The 14,674-nt window shown below is 57.9% G+C and overlaps 1 protein-coding gene across 1 annotated transcript in view; it reads right to left on the minus strand.

Annotated features, from left to right (window-relative positions):
- Nucleotides 1-14,674, minus strand: part of brun (trafficking protein particle complex subunit brun) — a 77,577-nt gene that overhangs the window by 15,406 nt on the left and 47,497 nt on the right. Inside the window, 2 exon segments of the mRNA XM_037217876.1 lie at nucleotides 3,687-4,520; nucleotides 10,870-11,061. Of these exon segments, the coding sequence (XP_037073771.1) occupies nucleotides 3,687-4,520; nucleotides 10,870-11,061 (1,026 nt within the window).

A 14,674-nucleotide genomic window follows, 5' to 3' on the forward strand; every position in this document is an offset into this window, starting at 1 on the left:
CCGCGCAGTGACACAACAGGACTCAGAGGGAGCCAAAGTCCGCTCTGACGCCCTGAGACAGGCTCAGCACAGGGACACGGCAGGACTCAGGGCCACCACAGCCCGCTCTGACGCTCTGAGAAAGGCTCAGCACAGGGACACGGCAGGACTCAGGGCCACCACAGCCCGCTCTGACGCTCCGAGAGCGGTTCAGCACAGGGACGCGGCAGAAGACACCCAGCCATTCGTATTCCTCCTGGGGGCACGCCGCACTGTTAATCACGCATCGCCCGAGGGAGACGTCAGGCCACGTCGGACCCAATTAGACGCCGCCACCGCTCCGGCATTCCACACCGGATCACATCCGGTTATCTCACGGTCGACTCGTGCCAATTTCTCGGCACAAATTACATTACTTTAATCGCTGATGGGGCCCATCACTCCTCACGCACCAGGCGTTCCATGGTCCGACGCTATCAGGCTGGCGTCCGCAAGCTGGCCTTGAAGGCGTATCTGGACCACCTGAAGCACACGTGGCGCTCGATTTGATCAGCAGCGGGCCGAGATTGACTCTGGCCGCCCGGAAGATCCAAAGATCCATTTGTCCGCGCTTTCAGTGACCGCGATCTTAGCTTCCAACTGACGCCACACCGCAGCTTTGTTCACAAGGCCCGATTAGCCAGACACCCATTTCCCCAGACCCAGGAGACGGTGAATACCGCAACAAAAAAGCGTACAAAGAAGCGCATCATATGTTCGGGAAACTGATACACGCCGCAGCGAACAAATCACTAATGAACACGGCCGGTCAATGAGGTCCTCTTATTGATGCCAGGCGCCTTAGCATCCCTGGCGGCAGTCCGGAGCCGTCTCAAAGACCAACCAAGGCGCCCGCCTTCACCAGACGACGATCGTTCGAAACGGGCGCGTCACATGCCGCACTTGGCCCACAGGCACGTCTCAGGCTGCGACCGCGACCGGGCGTCCAGCCGTCCCCCTGGGGTTCAGTCTGCACGAGAGGCGCGCGCTGGGACCGCACCGCTCCACGGTGCGCGCTGGGACCGCACCGCTCCACGTCCTCCGCCTGGGGAGGGCGGAGCTGAGCAGGCCAGCTCAGAGCCAGCCCCCGGACACCGCCGCTGCCAGGTCAGAGCCGGACTGGCCAGCTCCCGCGTCACGCAAGGCTCGCCGAGTTTGGCCCAGTGATTGGCCCACCTTCTCTCCGCCGTTGGTCACGCCACCCGACCGCAAGTAACTCCAACCAAGAGTGCCGATACAGAGACGATCCCTGCATTTTTAGCCATAGCCTGCGCTACCGGCCGCCGTCGCAGACTCCTCGGACGGCACAGCCCGACCGCCACAGCCCTGGCCCCGGGCATGGCTGGCGCCGTGACGTGATAATGACCCGCCCACCAGGGCCGGCCGCGGACGGCCATCCCCGGCGGACGACGGGCGGCTCCCATTCTCCCCGCCCGCCGCTCGCCCAGTTCGTCTCGGTCGCGCCGCAGACGCGGAGCCGAGCGCGCATGCCACGCGTCCGAGAAGCCTGCCGCGCGCGAGTGCGTGGAACTGGAGCAGAGAACTGGGAAGTGCGGCCATCAAGTGACGCTTGGCACTTCGTCGTGGAAAGCAAACCTGATCGAGGGTGACGCCTTCCACCGAGCCTCAAGCCATGAGCACCGGTCGAAGCAGACACCAAAACAACGCGGTGCAAACATAAGCGACCAGCTTTAAACCGCATCACCTCAGGCATGAACACGGGCGGGCGGGGGCGTCTTGCGCTGACACAATCCGGGGCAGCCCAGCTTAACTGACGCCTCAGCGGCCAGTTGTCCGCACCACAGCCGCGGCAGAGGCCCACTGACGCTGTGGCGGCGCTGAGTAGATGTGATAAACACAGCGTAGCCACGGCGCGCAGATAACCAAGCGCCAGCCCAGAGGCCGTCGGTGGGAGCTGCTTCGGTTCCTCGGAATGACCCAGCAGCCACAGCCGCACGGCGACCGCGCTGGTCTGCGCTAGTGGCTACAGGGAGGAGGGGGGGCTTCAGGGCGCGCCTGCGACGATGGTCATTCTGCGACGGAGAGGAGTGATCCCGGTCCGGAGTGGTCACATGATAAAAGTGTGCTCCGGCTCGGAGCTGTCACACGGAGTGCGACTTAGCTCCACATGGCCACGAGCTGGAAAAGATCGACCTCCGTCCGCTAATGTGGTCACGAGGTGGAGTGGATGGGAACCTCCGTCCGGTGACGTCACCAAAAGGTGCGAACCCGTGTTCCAGAATTCATTCAACATGGATGGTTCGTACGCCATTTGGAAGGTTTCAAGCCCTCATGGTAGCCGGAAAACGACAGGCCGAGTAGCAGCAGAGCCCTATCCCAACGCAAGGCGGCAGGCGGCAGACGCCAGCGAAGTCATGGCAGGACACGGCAGAATAACGCTGGAAATATGGCAGCGCTGTGCCGGCAGCAGACCGAACCAGAGCTCGAAACAGAATGAGGACGGAAACCAGCCGGGCTAACCAGCTGACATCAGCTGCCATAAGGCGTGAGTTACAGCTCCATCTGGCAGAAAGTGTCACAGCCCCGACTGTTTTCGACACACAGAGAACGCAAGGTCAGTATATGGTAGACGGACGCGGTCGCCAGCATAGACCATCACCAACTTCCTAAGTAACAACAATCACCTCAGTCAACTTTGTTGACAGAGCTGATTTCTCCAAATTTTCCGACACAGCGCGAGACTAATGACAACAATACGCACACTTGATCACACGCTGACACATCACAACAAACGGCGCCTTCAAAAGACTAATCACGACAATGGGTCCATTCTCCCCGCGAATCACAACGCTGAAGCGGAGCCAGTCGCAATACATCGACAGCAGGCCAACTAAGGGGGCTTTGTGCGAACTACCAACGATGAAGCAATTAGGGAAAGATGAGCACGAAACTAGGCGGAGTGCTGGGGTAAGCACAACTGCGCTCCGACAACTGAACGACGGACACGCAGACAACAGCCAGGGATGGCACGGCAGCAACGACATGAAACAACACCTACTTGGGCTCAATTCACGGATACAAGCGGGATACAAGGATACCAATACGCAATTCACGGATACAAGTCACAAGAAACATAGTGACTGGGCACCGCTAAAAACCGGCACCAACACATCAACACCAACGGTAGATGTCACAAAAACGAAAAGGCCGCGCGCAGAAATGAAAAGATCGGCAATTCGCAGACCATCCATCTGCACAACACAACAGACACTGGGGCATCCATACTGGTGCACACTTGTGCGGGTACGCACAAGAACACGTATGCACACTTAACAGTAACGTGGTAACACTGAGCATCATAATGATGCACAGACATGATGCGAACACGACATATGCAAGTATACAGGAAGAACACCCCAGACAACTCGAAAATCCGGGAAATTACGTTGTGAGCACGGAGACAAAAAACAAAACGCAAAGGAGGCAAGGGAAGGTCAACACAAGAGCACAAAGAGGACTACAAAACGCAGGGCACACAGATGCCAAAGGCGGGGGAACGCACAAAGTATACCCATGCTGCCGCACGGCGCCACACGAGAGCCAACACGGACAGACACACCCAGAGAAGGTCACGATCAGAGAAGGTCACGATCAGAGAAGGTCACGGCCAGGTCAGGTCACGTGCTAGCCAGCGTTGCGAGCCTCACCTGCCAGCCACAGCCAGTCGTTACTCTGGCGGAGCAGATCACTGGCGGCCGTGTAGTAGCTCATCGCCTCGCCGGGCAGGCCGGTCTGCAGCGACAGGTCAGCCAGGTGCTTCTTCGCGCGGCCCATGCACCGCTTCTTATTGCTGCGGCTCTCCATGTCCAGCCCCACGAAGTCCTTGCGCTCGAACGGCGCGCACAGCAGCGCCATCTTGTCGAGCCGCTCGGCACTCTTGTCGACACGCTTCGCCTCCAGCACCCAGAACAGCGACGCCACGAACTCCTGCAGCTGCGCGTCCAAGTCGTCACACTGCTCGACGCTGCTGTAGCACAGCGTGCGCGCGCGGAACGAGCCGGGCGGCCGCAGCGCGTCCGGCGCCGTATTGCGCGCGTTGCGCTCGCGCGCCGTCGGCGGCGCCACCGGCGCGTTCTCCTTGTTCTCGTCGCCGTTGACGGCGGGCGCGGTGGCAGGCAGGATGCAGGCGCCGGCTCGCGCCGCCCGGCCGGCGCGCTCGTCCGGCTCGTCCGACTCGCTGTCGCCGCCGGCCGGCTCGCTGCCCTCGCTGTTGGCCTCGCTGAGCGAGCCGGCCGGCTCGCTGTGGTCGTAGACGCCGCTGTCGCGGTCCAGGCTGCCGGAGCTGACCTTTTTGGCGGCGCCGGCGGCGGCGGCGGCTCGCTCGCCGTCGCTGGAGGCCGGTGAGGCGGGCGCTGCCGCAGCCGCCGCCGGCACGCCCAGCACCACGCACCGCGAGTCGTACAGCGTCGAGGCGTACCGGCTGCGCAGTGACTCGTGCTGCTTGCACACGTCGTTCAGCTCCACCTGGTTGGTCACGTGACCTGCCGGGCGGAGGCAGCGGGTCAGGGGCGGCCGATCACGTGCTGCCGTGTCGACCCAACGCGGTAGAGTCGTGTTCCGTTGTGATGTGGGAGCGGTTGCAGCCAACAATGCAGTGTTATTCGACATTGCACTGTCTAGGATAGCATCGAATCCGACATTATACTAACAACCCCGCCGGCACTGCAATGTAAACACTAGCACGATTCGGCAACCTACCTTTGCGGTGCATAACTGACCAAGATACGGAGAACGTGCCACTGCTAGAAAGAATGTCGAACCATTTCAAAAGAATGGACTACGAGAGTGTTCTATTCCTGTGCTATTAAATTTCTTGAAGCCGTTCGAATCGTGCTTAATCTAATTGGATCATACGAAAACGCACTGCCCACCACCAATCCCTTCAGTACACATACAGAAACGCATTTTCGTAAATTATAATCAGCAAACCAGAATATGTTGCAGCTGTGATGACCAATACCAAAGCTGCCTCCAAGCTGTGCAGAAACAGTCACTACAATCATACAGCGTGGCAACAGGGACAGCTCCTGAAGCGTCAATGGCCCGTAGTCAATCATAGTCAACTCAATCATATCATGACACGACTCAGACAGTTTCAGACACATCTGGCTTTACCAATCCGAGCAGCAAGGTTCCAGAATACACGCGGAAACACGTCGTATTCAGGTCACCTTAACGTGACATTCCCTGTCCACATGTTCGAGCTTTATGTGTCCGCGTGCATCACTAGAGAAAAACGTGCCCGAATGGAAGTATGAAACCTGTTTTCCAGCATGCATCCCTGGAGTTAAAAATGTATAACTAAAAGCGCGGTTATCACTGCGTTTTTCCCGGGTCTGTGGATTGAACTCTATGTTCATCGCTGTTAAAAACGTGTATTGAATCAACGTCTGCTTAAATTACGTTCCGCAGTCTGGCTTTGTCATCTTTGGCCCCACTGGTCCAAGATTGTTATCTTTGTATGTTCTTTGATTTGTATGCCGGCGAGTGTAAGGTGGGTTTTACAAAAGCACAGGAAAAACTATTCTTCCTGCTCTGAATCGTCCACCACTCTACATGACACACCGGCCAGCCATCAAGAAGACGTTAAAAAAACACTTTGTACCACCACCAGCAGACTCTCCCTCTCCCTCCCCTCTCAACCAAACTGTTAAACTGGCAAACGACATGGTAGACTTTTTAAGCCGTTTTCCATCGAAGAAAGCAGCTGTAAGACGTTAAACTGGTAAACAACATGGTAGACTTTTTAAGCCGTTTTCCATCGAAGAAAGCAGCCGTAAGCCATCTCTGTGGCACCGAATCCTTCACAACACCGCCGGCTGTAGCTTGATGCGCTGCAGGCTGACGCCTTCATGGACGCGAGCGACAAATGTTCGTCGCAATGTTTCAGTGCGGTTATGTCAGGCATTTCTTGAGGTGGAAGCCGCGGGGCCGGCGATGGCTGTGGACGTCAAGCAATTTTTTACCAAGCGTATAGCATAGTGCGCACACATCACAGCAAACACCCTCGGGTGGTTGAAAAGGCCACCATCACCCGGCGGTGCTGGTTTCATCACAGCCGACATGGGCGTGTGCCCCTATGCCCCTATCGCATATATTAATTGCATGTTCGTGAATAATTACGCGTGTGAAAAAATTTTAAGTTAAAAAATTGAGGCTGACCGCAATGACAATGGCCAATGACCACAATCAAGCCACAATGATTGAAGCCAAACAGTGTTTCGTGCTCCATGCGATTCCGCGCCCCTGCAACACGCCTCACCGTTTCGCGACAAATTATGCGGCTGCGCCCTTTCACTGCCAGATAATCAGTGTGTGGCTAGCTGCAGCTGCGTTGTCAGACCCTTTGCCACCAGCCACCTCCGGATGACGGCCACGGCTCAGCACAGGCGGCACCCGAAGCCCGAAGCCGCGGCCGCCGTTCAGCCACGTGCCAAATACGTGCTGCCGGACGGCGACGGCGGCAGCTGCGGCTTTCATCATACCTTACCAAAGATCTGGCGAAAACCAATTTTGTAACGTTTTTGATATTGAAATGGCTCACAGAAACGATGAAATTATTTCTGAAACCCACATAGGAGGTAAAATGATTATCAATGAGGCGAAAAGTGGCTTGCATATGTGCAGATGTTCATGTGCGTTACATGCTGGTCATGCCCTCCCTGTCTGACGCGCGTCGGCGATCAGCGGCTAAGCAAGATATCCTCTGTTGGACTCCAAAGTGGACGTGCAGACGGGCTCAGATTCCGCCTACAAAACAACCTTCAACCATCACCGTTAGGTTGCGAATTAACAAGAACCAGGCGCTCGGCTTCACCGGGGGCGCTCTGCTCGGCTCACATTTCGCTTGCAACAACTCAAACCAAACAGGCGAAACCTTGCAACTGATCAGCTTATCACATGCAACTGCATATAGAAGCGGTCTGTCGTCAAGGAGCTCCTCGCCAGCCAGCATAGCAAACGGCAGTATTTCCACACGGTGACGTGATGCATCACATCGCCCGCCGTTGCACCGCCCCACACATCGCACCGCGTGCAGTGGTCTGTCTCGAATTATGCCTGCGGATTATGCGCTCCCAGCCTTGCAGCCGGTGAGCTTTGACTAATGCCAGATAAATGGTTCAGGTTGTACGCTAGAGCTGCTCTCGGTTCAGACCTACGGCTGTGCTTGATCAATCACAAGCCGCCCGCAGAGTGACGTCACCATCAATCACAAACCGCCCGCAGAGTGACGTCACCATCAATCGCATGCCACCCGCAGAGTGACGTCACCACAGTCTTCTCTAACATTGGTCCGGTCATTTGTGTCACAGGTTTGCGTGAACACAAATATTTTCAGCTGATATGAACAGGGGCGCGTGATATATAAACGCGTTGCAGGAAATATTTCGCCGTCAATCGCGATAAGGAAATGACAAAACATAAGTGAAATCGTTCGCCGGATGTGGTCATGCATTCGTTGGTGACAAAAAGCACTCGAAATATCAGAATCTTGCGAACAATTCTGTCCGTGGCGATTGATACCGCGATACCGCGTAGGACGTTATACCCAACCAATAACCGAACGGCAGTGGCCGTTGGCGGCCAATGGTGCTGCCGTGCTTGATCATATGGTCGGTATCAGCAGTCTGGCGTGGAATCGGTCCAACGTGCTAATCGCATTAAGGTCCCGAACTGGAACATTTTAGGCCTTGACAAGGCTGTGGTTGTAATGGGACAGCAGTGCTGGGCCATGTGGTGTGTCTGCCAGCGGCCACTGACTCCCCGCTGTTACACCCATGGCCGCTGTGGCAAGGCTGTGGCCCATGTGCTTGAATAGGGCAGCCATCGCCCTACCACGATCCCGTCATCTCAATTCAACACTTCTCGCAACGGTGAAACATTCCTTAAACATTTGGTAGAAGACAAAGCTCCGCCGAAGTCGTCTGAACCCTTTCAGAAGCAGCGCATTATTGACCGTTGGCAGATGCCTCCCCAGTTGGCCTGTGTTTCACTTCCTTTCGCCAAGGTTTGCTGTTTCATGAGCTTAAGCACCGATCGAGACGCCAAAAATGAGCCATTTTACAACATTCTAAAACCCTCGCCGTCCATGCTGCTCAAATATGACCACATCCAAACCTGCCGTGTTTCGTCAGTGTGCACCAGCGGTGACGCGGAAGCCGTGCATGTTGACAAAACTGGCTCCAGGCGCCGCGTTTGGCTCCGCGCCTGCCGCCAGCTGGCCGTGCACCAGAGCTGTCGTACGCCGGTGACGCCGGGCGACGTGGCCGAGAGCTGGGGCGCCGACTTGACAAGAACTTGGAGCAAAACAGTTGTGCAATATGACCTGTTAGTGACGTGGGAGCTACCTGAACTACGTCGCAGGAACTCTGCAGCTTTTATTACTGAATATCACAAGTACAGTTTAAAACATGAATTCTCCGCAAGTGTGACAGAAATCAGCATGTCTCACGATCTGTAGTGGCCCGCGGCGAACATCGGCTGCGACTGGACCAACCAACAGGCAGGGTCGACCCAAGCCGACCCACCTGTGTCGCCCACCCAGCATTTCACGCGCCCTGCTGGGGAACAGAGCGACGCGATCGGTAGGCCGACGCTTTGGGACGTACCCGGCATGGAGCCAGCGGGACAGACATGTCACAGACCTCTCCATACCGCCGTCTATGCACATGCGGACCGCGGAGGAGAGTGCTGGAGAGGTCGATGTATATGATGTTCACTTTTAAGTTGCATCGCATCGGTGAGCGCTCCCTAAGATTCCCTCCAGCGTGGTGTTTTCAGTTGCATCGCATCGGTGAGCGCTCCCTAAGATTCACTCCAGCGTGGTGTTTTAAGTTGCATCGCATCGGTGAGCGCTCCCTAAGATTCACTCCAGCGTGGTGTTTTCAGTCCGAGAAGAAGACGCGATCCGGCATCACTCGCAAACAATCACAGCTCAGAAGACGTCGGGCGCCGAATTCCACATGGCGCCTGTAGACCCCGCGTGGTGTGAACATGGTTCGTGACGTCACTGCAAAACTGTGGTATTTAGAGCTGCGGTATTTTGCCTTGGAACTGCTCCCCATGACCCGTGTTATGCAACACTGCTCATTCTACAGCCGGCTGAATGCCCTACTGCTCCACTGTACGGAGGCCCCACCCAGCATGCGATACATACACACATCATCATGTGTATAAACCGAAAAAAGTCATGAGCACCATCAAATCCGCTAAGTCAGTACACGGAAATTGATGTTGAAAGTGATCTGAAATAGTATCACCAGGCTCACGAATCATGTAGCGAACGAAAGCCGTGTCCCACCTTGCTCCCACGTCTTCATTGGTGCATACCGACGGCTCAAGACCGCCGAAATAAACATTTTTTCTAGACTTTCTGTAGATTGGGGCGAAAAAATCGTGCTCCATTTCCCCATGACATGATGCTGGATCCGCCGTCTCACGTTCAGACAGCGACCTCTGACCTTAGCGACCCCAGCAATCATTACAGGTTTTATTCTTTGCCACTTGGTGGCCATCACGCCAATTACTTCATGTCGCCATCACAATTCCAGCAATGTTGTTGCAATAAAAACAAACCAATGCATTATTTTTGTAACAGTAGCGCATTATTGTGTGGGATGAAGTGGCGCAAAATATACTTCAGTGGGTCTATGATGGTCCTGACGTCAATGGTCTCCACCAGCTCGTGGTAACTGGCCCGGGGCACAACCAGCTGGTAGAACACATGTCTACTGGCTGCAACCGGGTGCCGCGGGCTGGCAATGCAACGTGGCGTCCCCCTACCCCTACCCCTTCACACCCTGCTTAAAACTCAGCGAGCCAACTGATCCTCTTCCACAGATCCTTTCACCAGAACTGCATGCCACGCATTTACTTCACTTGACGGTCACTAACATTTCAGACATCCCACCTTTCAGCCTTTTTTCAATGTTCAGTGCACTTTGATAACACCAACGATGCTCGACATGTAATTTGGTTATTTTGCCATTCCACTGTTTTCTATCGGATTGCCACGCGTTCTCCAGTACTGAAAATCATGCCAATTTCTCTCCGACTTTGCCGCCAGAAGTGTCTGCCAGCCGGTTATAACCGGCACGAAACCGCCCGGACGAATCCATCTCCGCCGGCCACTGCCAACTCCCCTGCTAAGCCGGCCGACAGCGGGCCTGGCCCACCAATCGTGCTGGCGGGCGGTGACCTGGTCTCGGCGTGTTCTCCGGGCGGTTCTCACGTTAGCATCTCACGTGAGATCAGGGCCGCGTGATTTATTCGGCGTTGGCAGCCACAAACCCTCAAACGGCGGTCAGCGGGTTCCAGAAGGCGGGCTTCGTGGGAAAATGGGGCTCATTGTCGGCTTTCTGGAGAACAGAGAACGACCTAGTTGATGATAATTTAGAGAGCTCTTAATAAGGATGTCGGGCACGCACCGCAGGTGCGCAGCTCAGTCCTGGCGTATCGATGCTGTGGTGGAAGGTGCGCGTCTGGCAAATAGAAGCACGGGGTCCTATTCCCGCTGTGACCGCCCTTTCTGGCAGGAGAGAGGCAGGCGGTGCCATGTAGATGAGAGCGCCGAAAGCACCAATGGCACTCACAAGCCCAACCCTAAAAAAGCAGTGACGAAAACCGCCTAGAGTAATCGCACACATCCACGGGTATCCTCGAAGCGACTCCCAATTTTTTACCAATCCGCCCTGTCCAGATCTTCGCAAGTCGGGCCACACGAACCACATCGTGTTCGTACCGAAGTCCTCCCCTACGTGTGCGTTTACCCCACGACCTCCGTCAGCGCACGCCTGCACCGACCCATCGCACGGCGCGTGCAGCACGTACCGAGCGTGATGAGGCCGAGCACGCGCCGGTGGCTCTGGAACTCGCCCCAGTCGTTGTTCTCGGCCGGGTAGCTGCGCCGGTAGCGCAGCCAGACGGCGCGGCGGCCCCCCTGCGAGTCCCGCGCCGTCACGTGCTGCAGCCGGCTGATCCGCTCGTACAGCTTGGCGAACGCGCGCGGCTTCAGCTGCTGACCTGTGGCACGAGAGACAGACGGCGCTTCAGATGGACGGCGAACACACGTGGGAGACTGCGGAGGCGGCGGCGGACGCGTGAGGTCACGCACAGATAGGTCAGAGGTCATCTGTCGATGTGTAAGGCACAGGGGCTTGCTTCCTGTGTGTGCGGCACTTGTGCTCCCACGCACAAGAAATTGGCCCGCTTCCTGTCAAGTATCAGGCTATAAGGCATTTATTCAACAATTGCTATAATATATAGTCGTATCAGTGGACGAACACTGGCGGTCGGGTGTAAATAATAGCAGTCTTATTTACTGTATAAATAGTCGCATCGGTGGACGAACACTGGGGGTCGGGTGTAAATAATGGCAGTCAACATAGGCTAGAATTCCAGTATATTTGCGACCTCACTATCAGTATCAACTTATCAGCCGGCAAAGGGAAGCTGAAAAAACAGCGCCGGCACCCGCCGTCCGGCGTCGGCAAGCAACAGTAACACACCTGACAGCCAGCTGTACCCCACACCTGCCACACCGCGGCGTGCCCTGGACCATCAACTACTAGTGCGTGGCGCATGTGCGCCCTGACCATATCCTGTCCGGCGCAGCCACCCGGGAGCGGCCTTCGTTGTGGCTAGACTGCCAGGAGCCATACCATCGCGCCATCTCGCTGACGCGGTGAAGATGCAGGTCAAAACACTCTGCCACCGGTTACGGGCGTCAGTGAAGATCACCGACTGATCACCGACTCGAGCGGGCGCCGGGTGCGGGTGTCGAAGGTAGCGGTCTCTTCTCAACTGTAACCGCCTTCGCGGCGGCGTTCACTTTCGTATTACCCGTTGCCCCAATGGCCTAGGAATCCACCCAAACGCGACCAGTGAGTTCGCACTGCACGACCGCTCCAGTGCCTCCAGAATCAATCACCGTCTCGGCCTCGATCAGGAATGGCCCGGGTTGCATTTTTGCCTCGGGAATTTAAACTACACGCTCCTAAAGATCGGGGCTTTGCACAGCGCGTCGCCTACAGTGTACATTTCACACACAGCCCGGTGTATAACGAAGCATCATCAACGCCACCTGCATGCCCAATTCATATTTCGTTTACCACGGTTCTCAAATCAAGGAACATGGAGACCGAGGCACCACGCACTAACGCAGTATTACTAACGCCACCAGTATGCTCAATTTACATTTTGGTAACTTAAGTTTTCAAATCAAGGGACGTGGCGTCTGAAAAAAAACAAGCACAAAGCCTGCGATGCCGAACAGAGTGCCTGCTAGGTAACAGGACAACAGCTTTGCCGGCGAGACCTTGACGCACGCTTATCCCCAGCCGGCACCTGTCAGAACGAGCCGCCACCGGACCGGCGCCGCTCTCGCCACGCTAATCGCATGCCCGCCCATGTCCGCCCAATTAGCAACGCCCATCTGCATAGCGAGAGGTGGCGAAACCGGTGTCGCGACTCGCACGGCCACGTGACGCGCTGCGGACGAGCTCGCCGGGAGGGGGGGGGGGGGTTGCAGGTTCGCTACGGCTGGAAACGCCAACTCCGCCGCCGGGCCCCCAGCTTCCCCACTTGTCCCACTTCCCCCAGCGCGGGGGAAGCGGGACACGAGTCGAGGGTGGCAAGCCCGGCGCGCTTTGGACAGTGAATTCCTTGCATTGCTGTGAAACGCAATTCACCGCTGTGGTCGCAAACTCGACAATCCACACGGCCGATAACGCATTTCCTACTCACAGACTTGAGCATCGCGGCCTAGCGCAGGCCACGACTCTCAGCTCCCTCCAACAGACGAGGGCAGGCGCCTGCCGTCCGTGGCCGCGGCCCGGCCGCCAGCCGCCACCGGCGCGTCCCGGCGCGCCAGCCGGCCTTGGAGCCGTCACCCGAGCCGGGCGCGGCCGCCGGCGGGGCAGGTGCCGGCGCTCCTCGCATACCGCCACGCCGCCGCCGGGGCGGCGGGGCCCGACCGCCGCGGCGCCGCGCCGATGCCACTGCCGGCGCGCAGGCCGCGCGCGGAGGACACCGGGCGCCATCTGATGAAGCGTAAGCCGGAGGGCGCTCAGCCGGGTTCGCGGCGGACGCGAGCTCGGCGCCGGACACGCTCGTCGAAGGCGGCGCGCGCTGTTCTGTATGCGCACAAGCTGTTACCATATTCAGTGGAGATAACACGGGCCGTGCCCTCGCCACGACGATCATAAATTCCACGCCGCGAGCACCACACTCATTCCAGGCCATTTGCCGTCATTCTGCGCGTCTGGAGAGGCCGGGCCGGCAATGGCATCAGGGTCGGGAGACAGTGTAATCATATGTCATGAGGCGTCGGCCAGCGAGGCTGCGGGGCTGCTCGCCGCCTCCGGGCGCCAGCACACTGGGCCGTGTCGAAACGGGCGCCCCGATGGCAAGGTCTGTTCTCATCCGTTTCAAAATCGGGCGGTGTTGCGAGCGCGCACACGGGCAAGCGGGTCGGTAACGGGAACGGGCAATTCGTCATCTGCTGCTTTCAAGGTGAGCTGGACGCGGCCGTTTCATCTGCAGCCAGTTGAACTGGCGGAGCTGGTTAATGGCTTAACAAACCATTCACCACTGTCACTGTATATTTTACAACCACAGCGGAATCGCAAACACAGACTTTACAAATGACGCCCGAAATCACCTGAGCGCCGACATGCGAGAGCACGTGCACAAAGCGTAGCGGACACGGGTGCAGCGTACCGCCAGCAACATTATCAATGCAAATAGCTTTCCTAATTACTCACAGATACAGAGTCCCCGTAATCAAACGGCGTGCCACCACCGGTGTCCAGCCGGCATGCAGCCCGCCGGCCGCCGCGACGGTACATCCTCTGACAGTGCCGCCGTGTCCGGGTCCGCCGGGCGACACGATACAATCGGCGCCGCCCCGCGTCGACAAACAAGGCGCACATAACAAAGGCCCGCAGCTCCGGCGCCACTACACGGCCGTAATGGAGCCGCGATCGATGAGGTCCGACCGGGCCACGAGCGAAGCCCGCCGCGCACGCGAGCGCGTTGGGCAACCGGGCTGCCTGTTGTAACAGCCGGCATCTCCTGCGATGATTCACCGCTCTCGCACTCCGATTTATTACCGGCCGGTCAATCACACCCGCCCCACACTCCCGCCGTCGTCGAAAGCACGGCGCCGGCGACAGCCGCTCATTATAAAACCATCGCCGCGAGCGTGACGCGGACACAGGCACCGGCCGCCGCCGTCCGCGCGCCGCGGCGGCCGCCGGATGAAAGCGTCGGCACGCGCGCGCGTGTACGCGGGGTCAGGGGTCAGGCGCGCCGTCGACAGCAGACGGCGACAAACGGGCCGCCGCCTGACCCCGGCCGCCGGGCTCGCGCGGGACTGTTTGTTCCCGCCGCCCGCGTCGCCGCCGGACGGACGGAGCGGGCCTCGCGCGCCTCCGGCGACCGCCAACAATGCCGGCGCCGGTGCAGAAAGTGAAAGCGTCGGCGGCACGCGCCGACTGCCTTCGAGAGCCCCTCCCCCTTGCCCGGCCTTCTGAGGTGGCCGGCGGCTCCGCAGCTGACTGCCGTTGCGGTGTCGAGTGGCCGAGATTGTCTTCACAGCCGACCATCCCTGATGCCGTCCGCTGACGCAACGGTG

The sequence above is a fragment of the Pollicipes pollicipes genome, unplaced genomic scaffold, assembly GCF_011947565.3.
Source record: "Pollicipes pollicipes isolate AB1234 unplaced genomic scaffold, Ppol_2.1 Scaffold_4219;HRSCAF=4965_pilon_pilon_pilon, whole genome shotgun sequence".
In the NCBI taxonomy this organism is placed as follows: domain Eukaryota; kingdom Metazoa; phylum Arthropoda; class Thecostraca; order Pollicipedomorpha; family Pollicipedidae; genus Pollicipes; species Pollicipes pollicipes.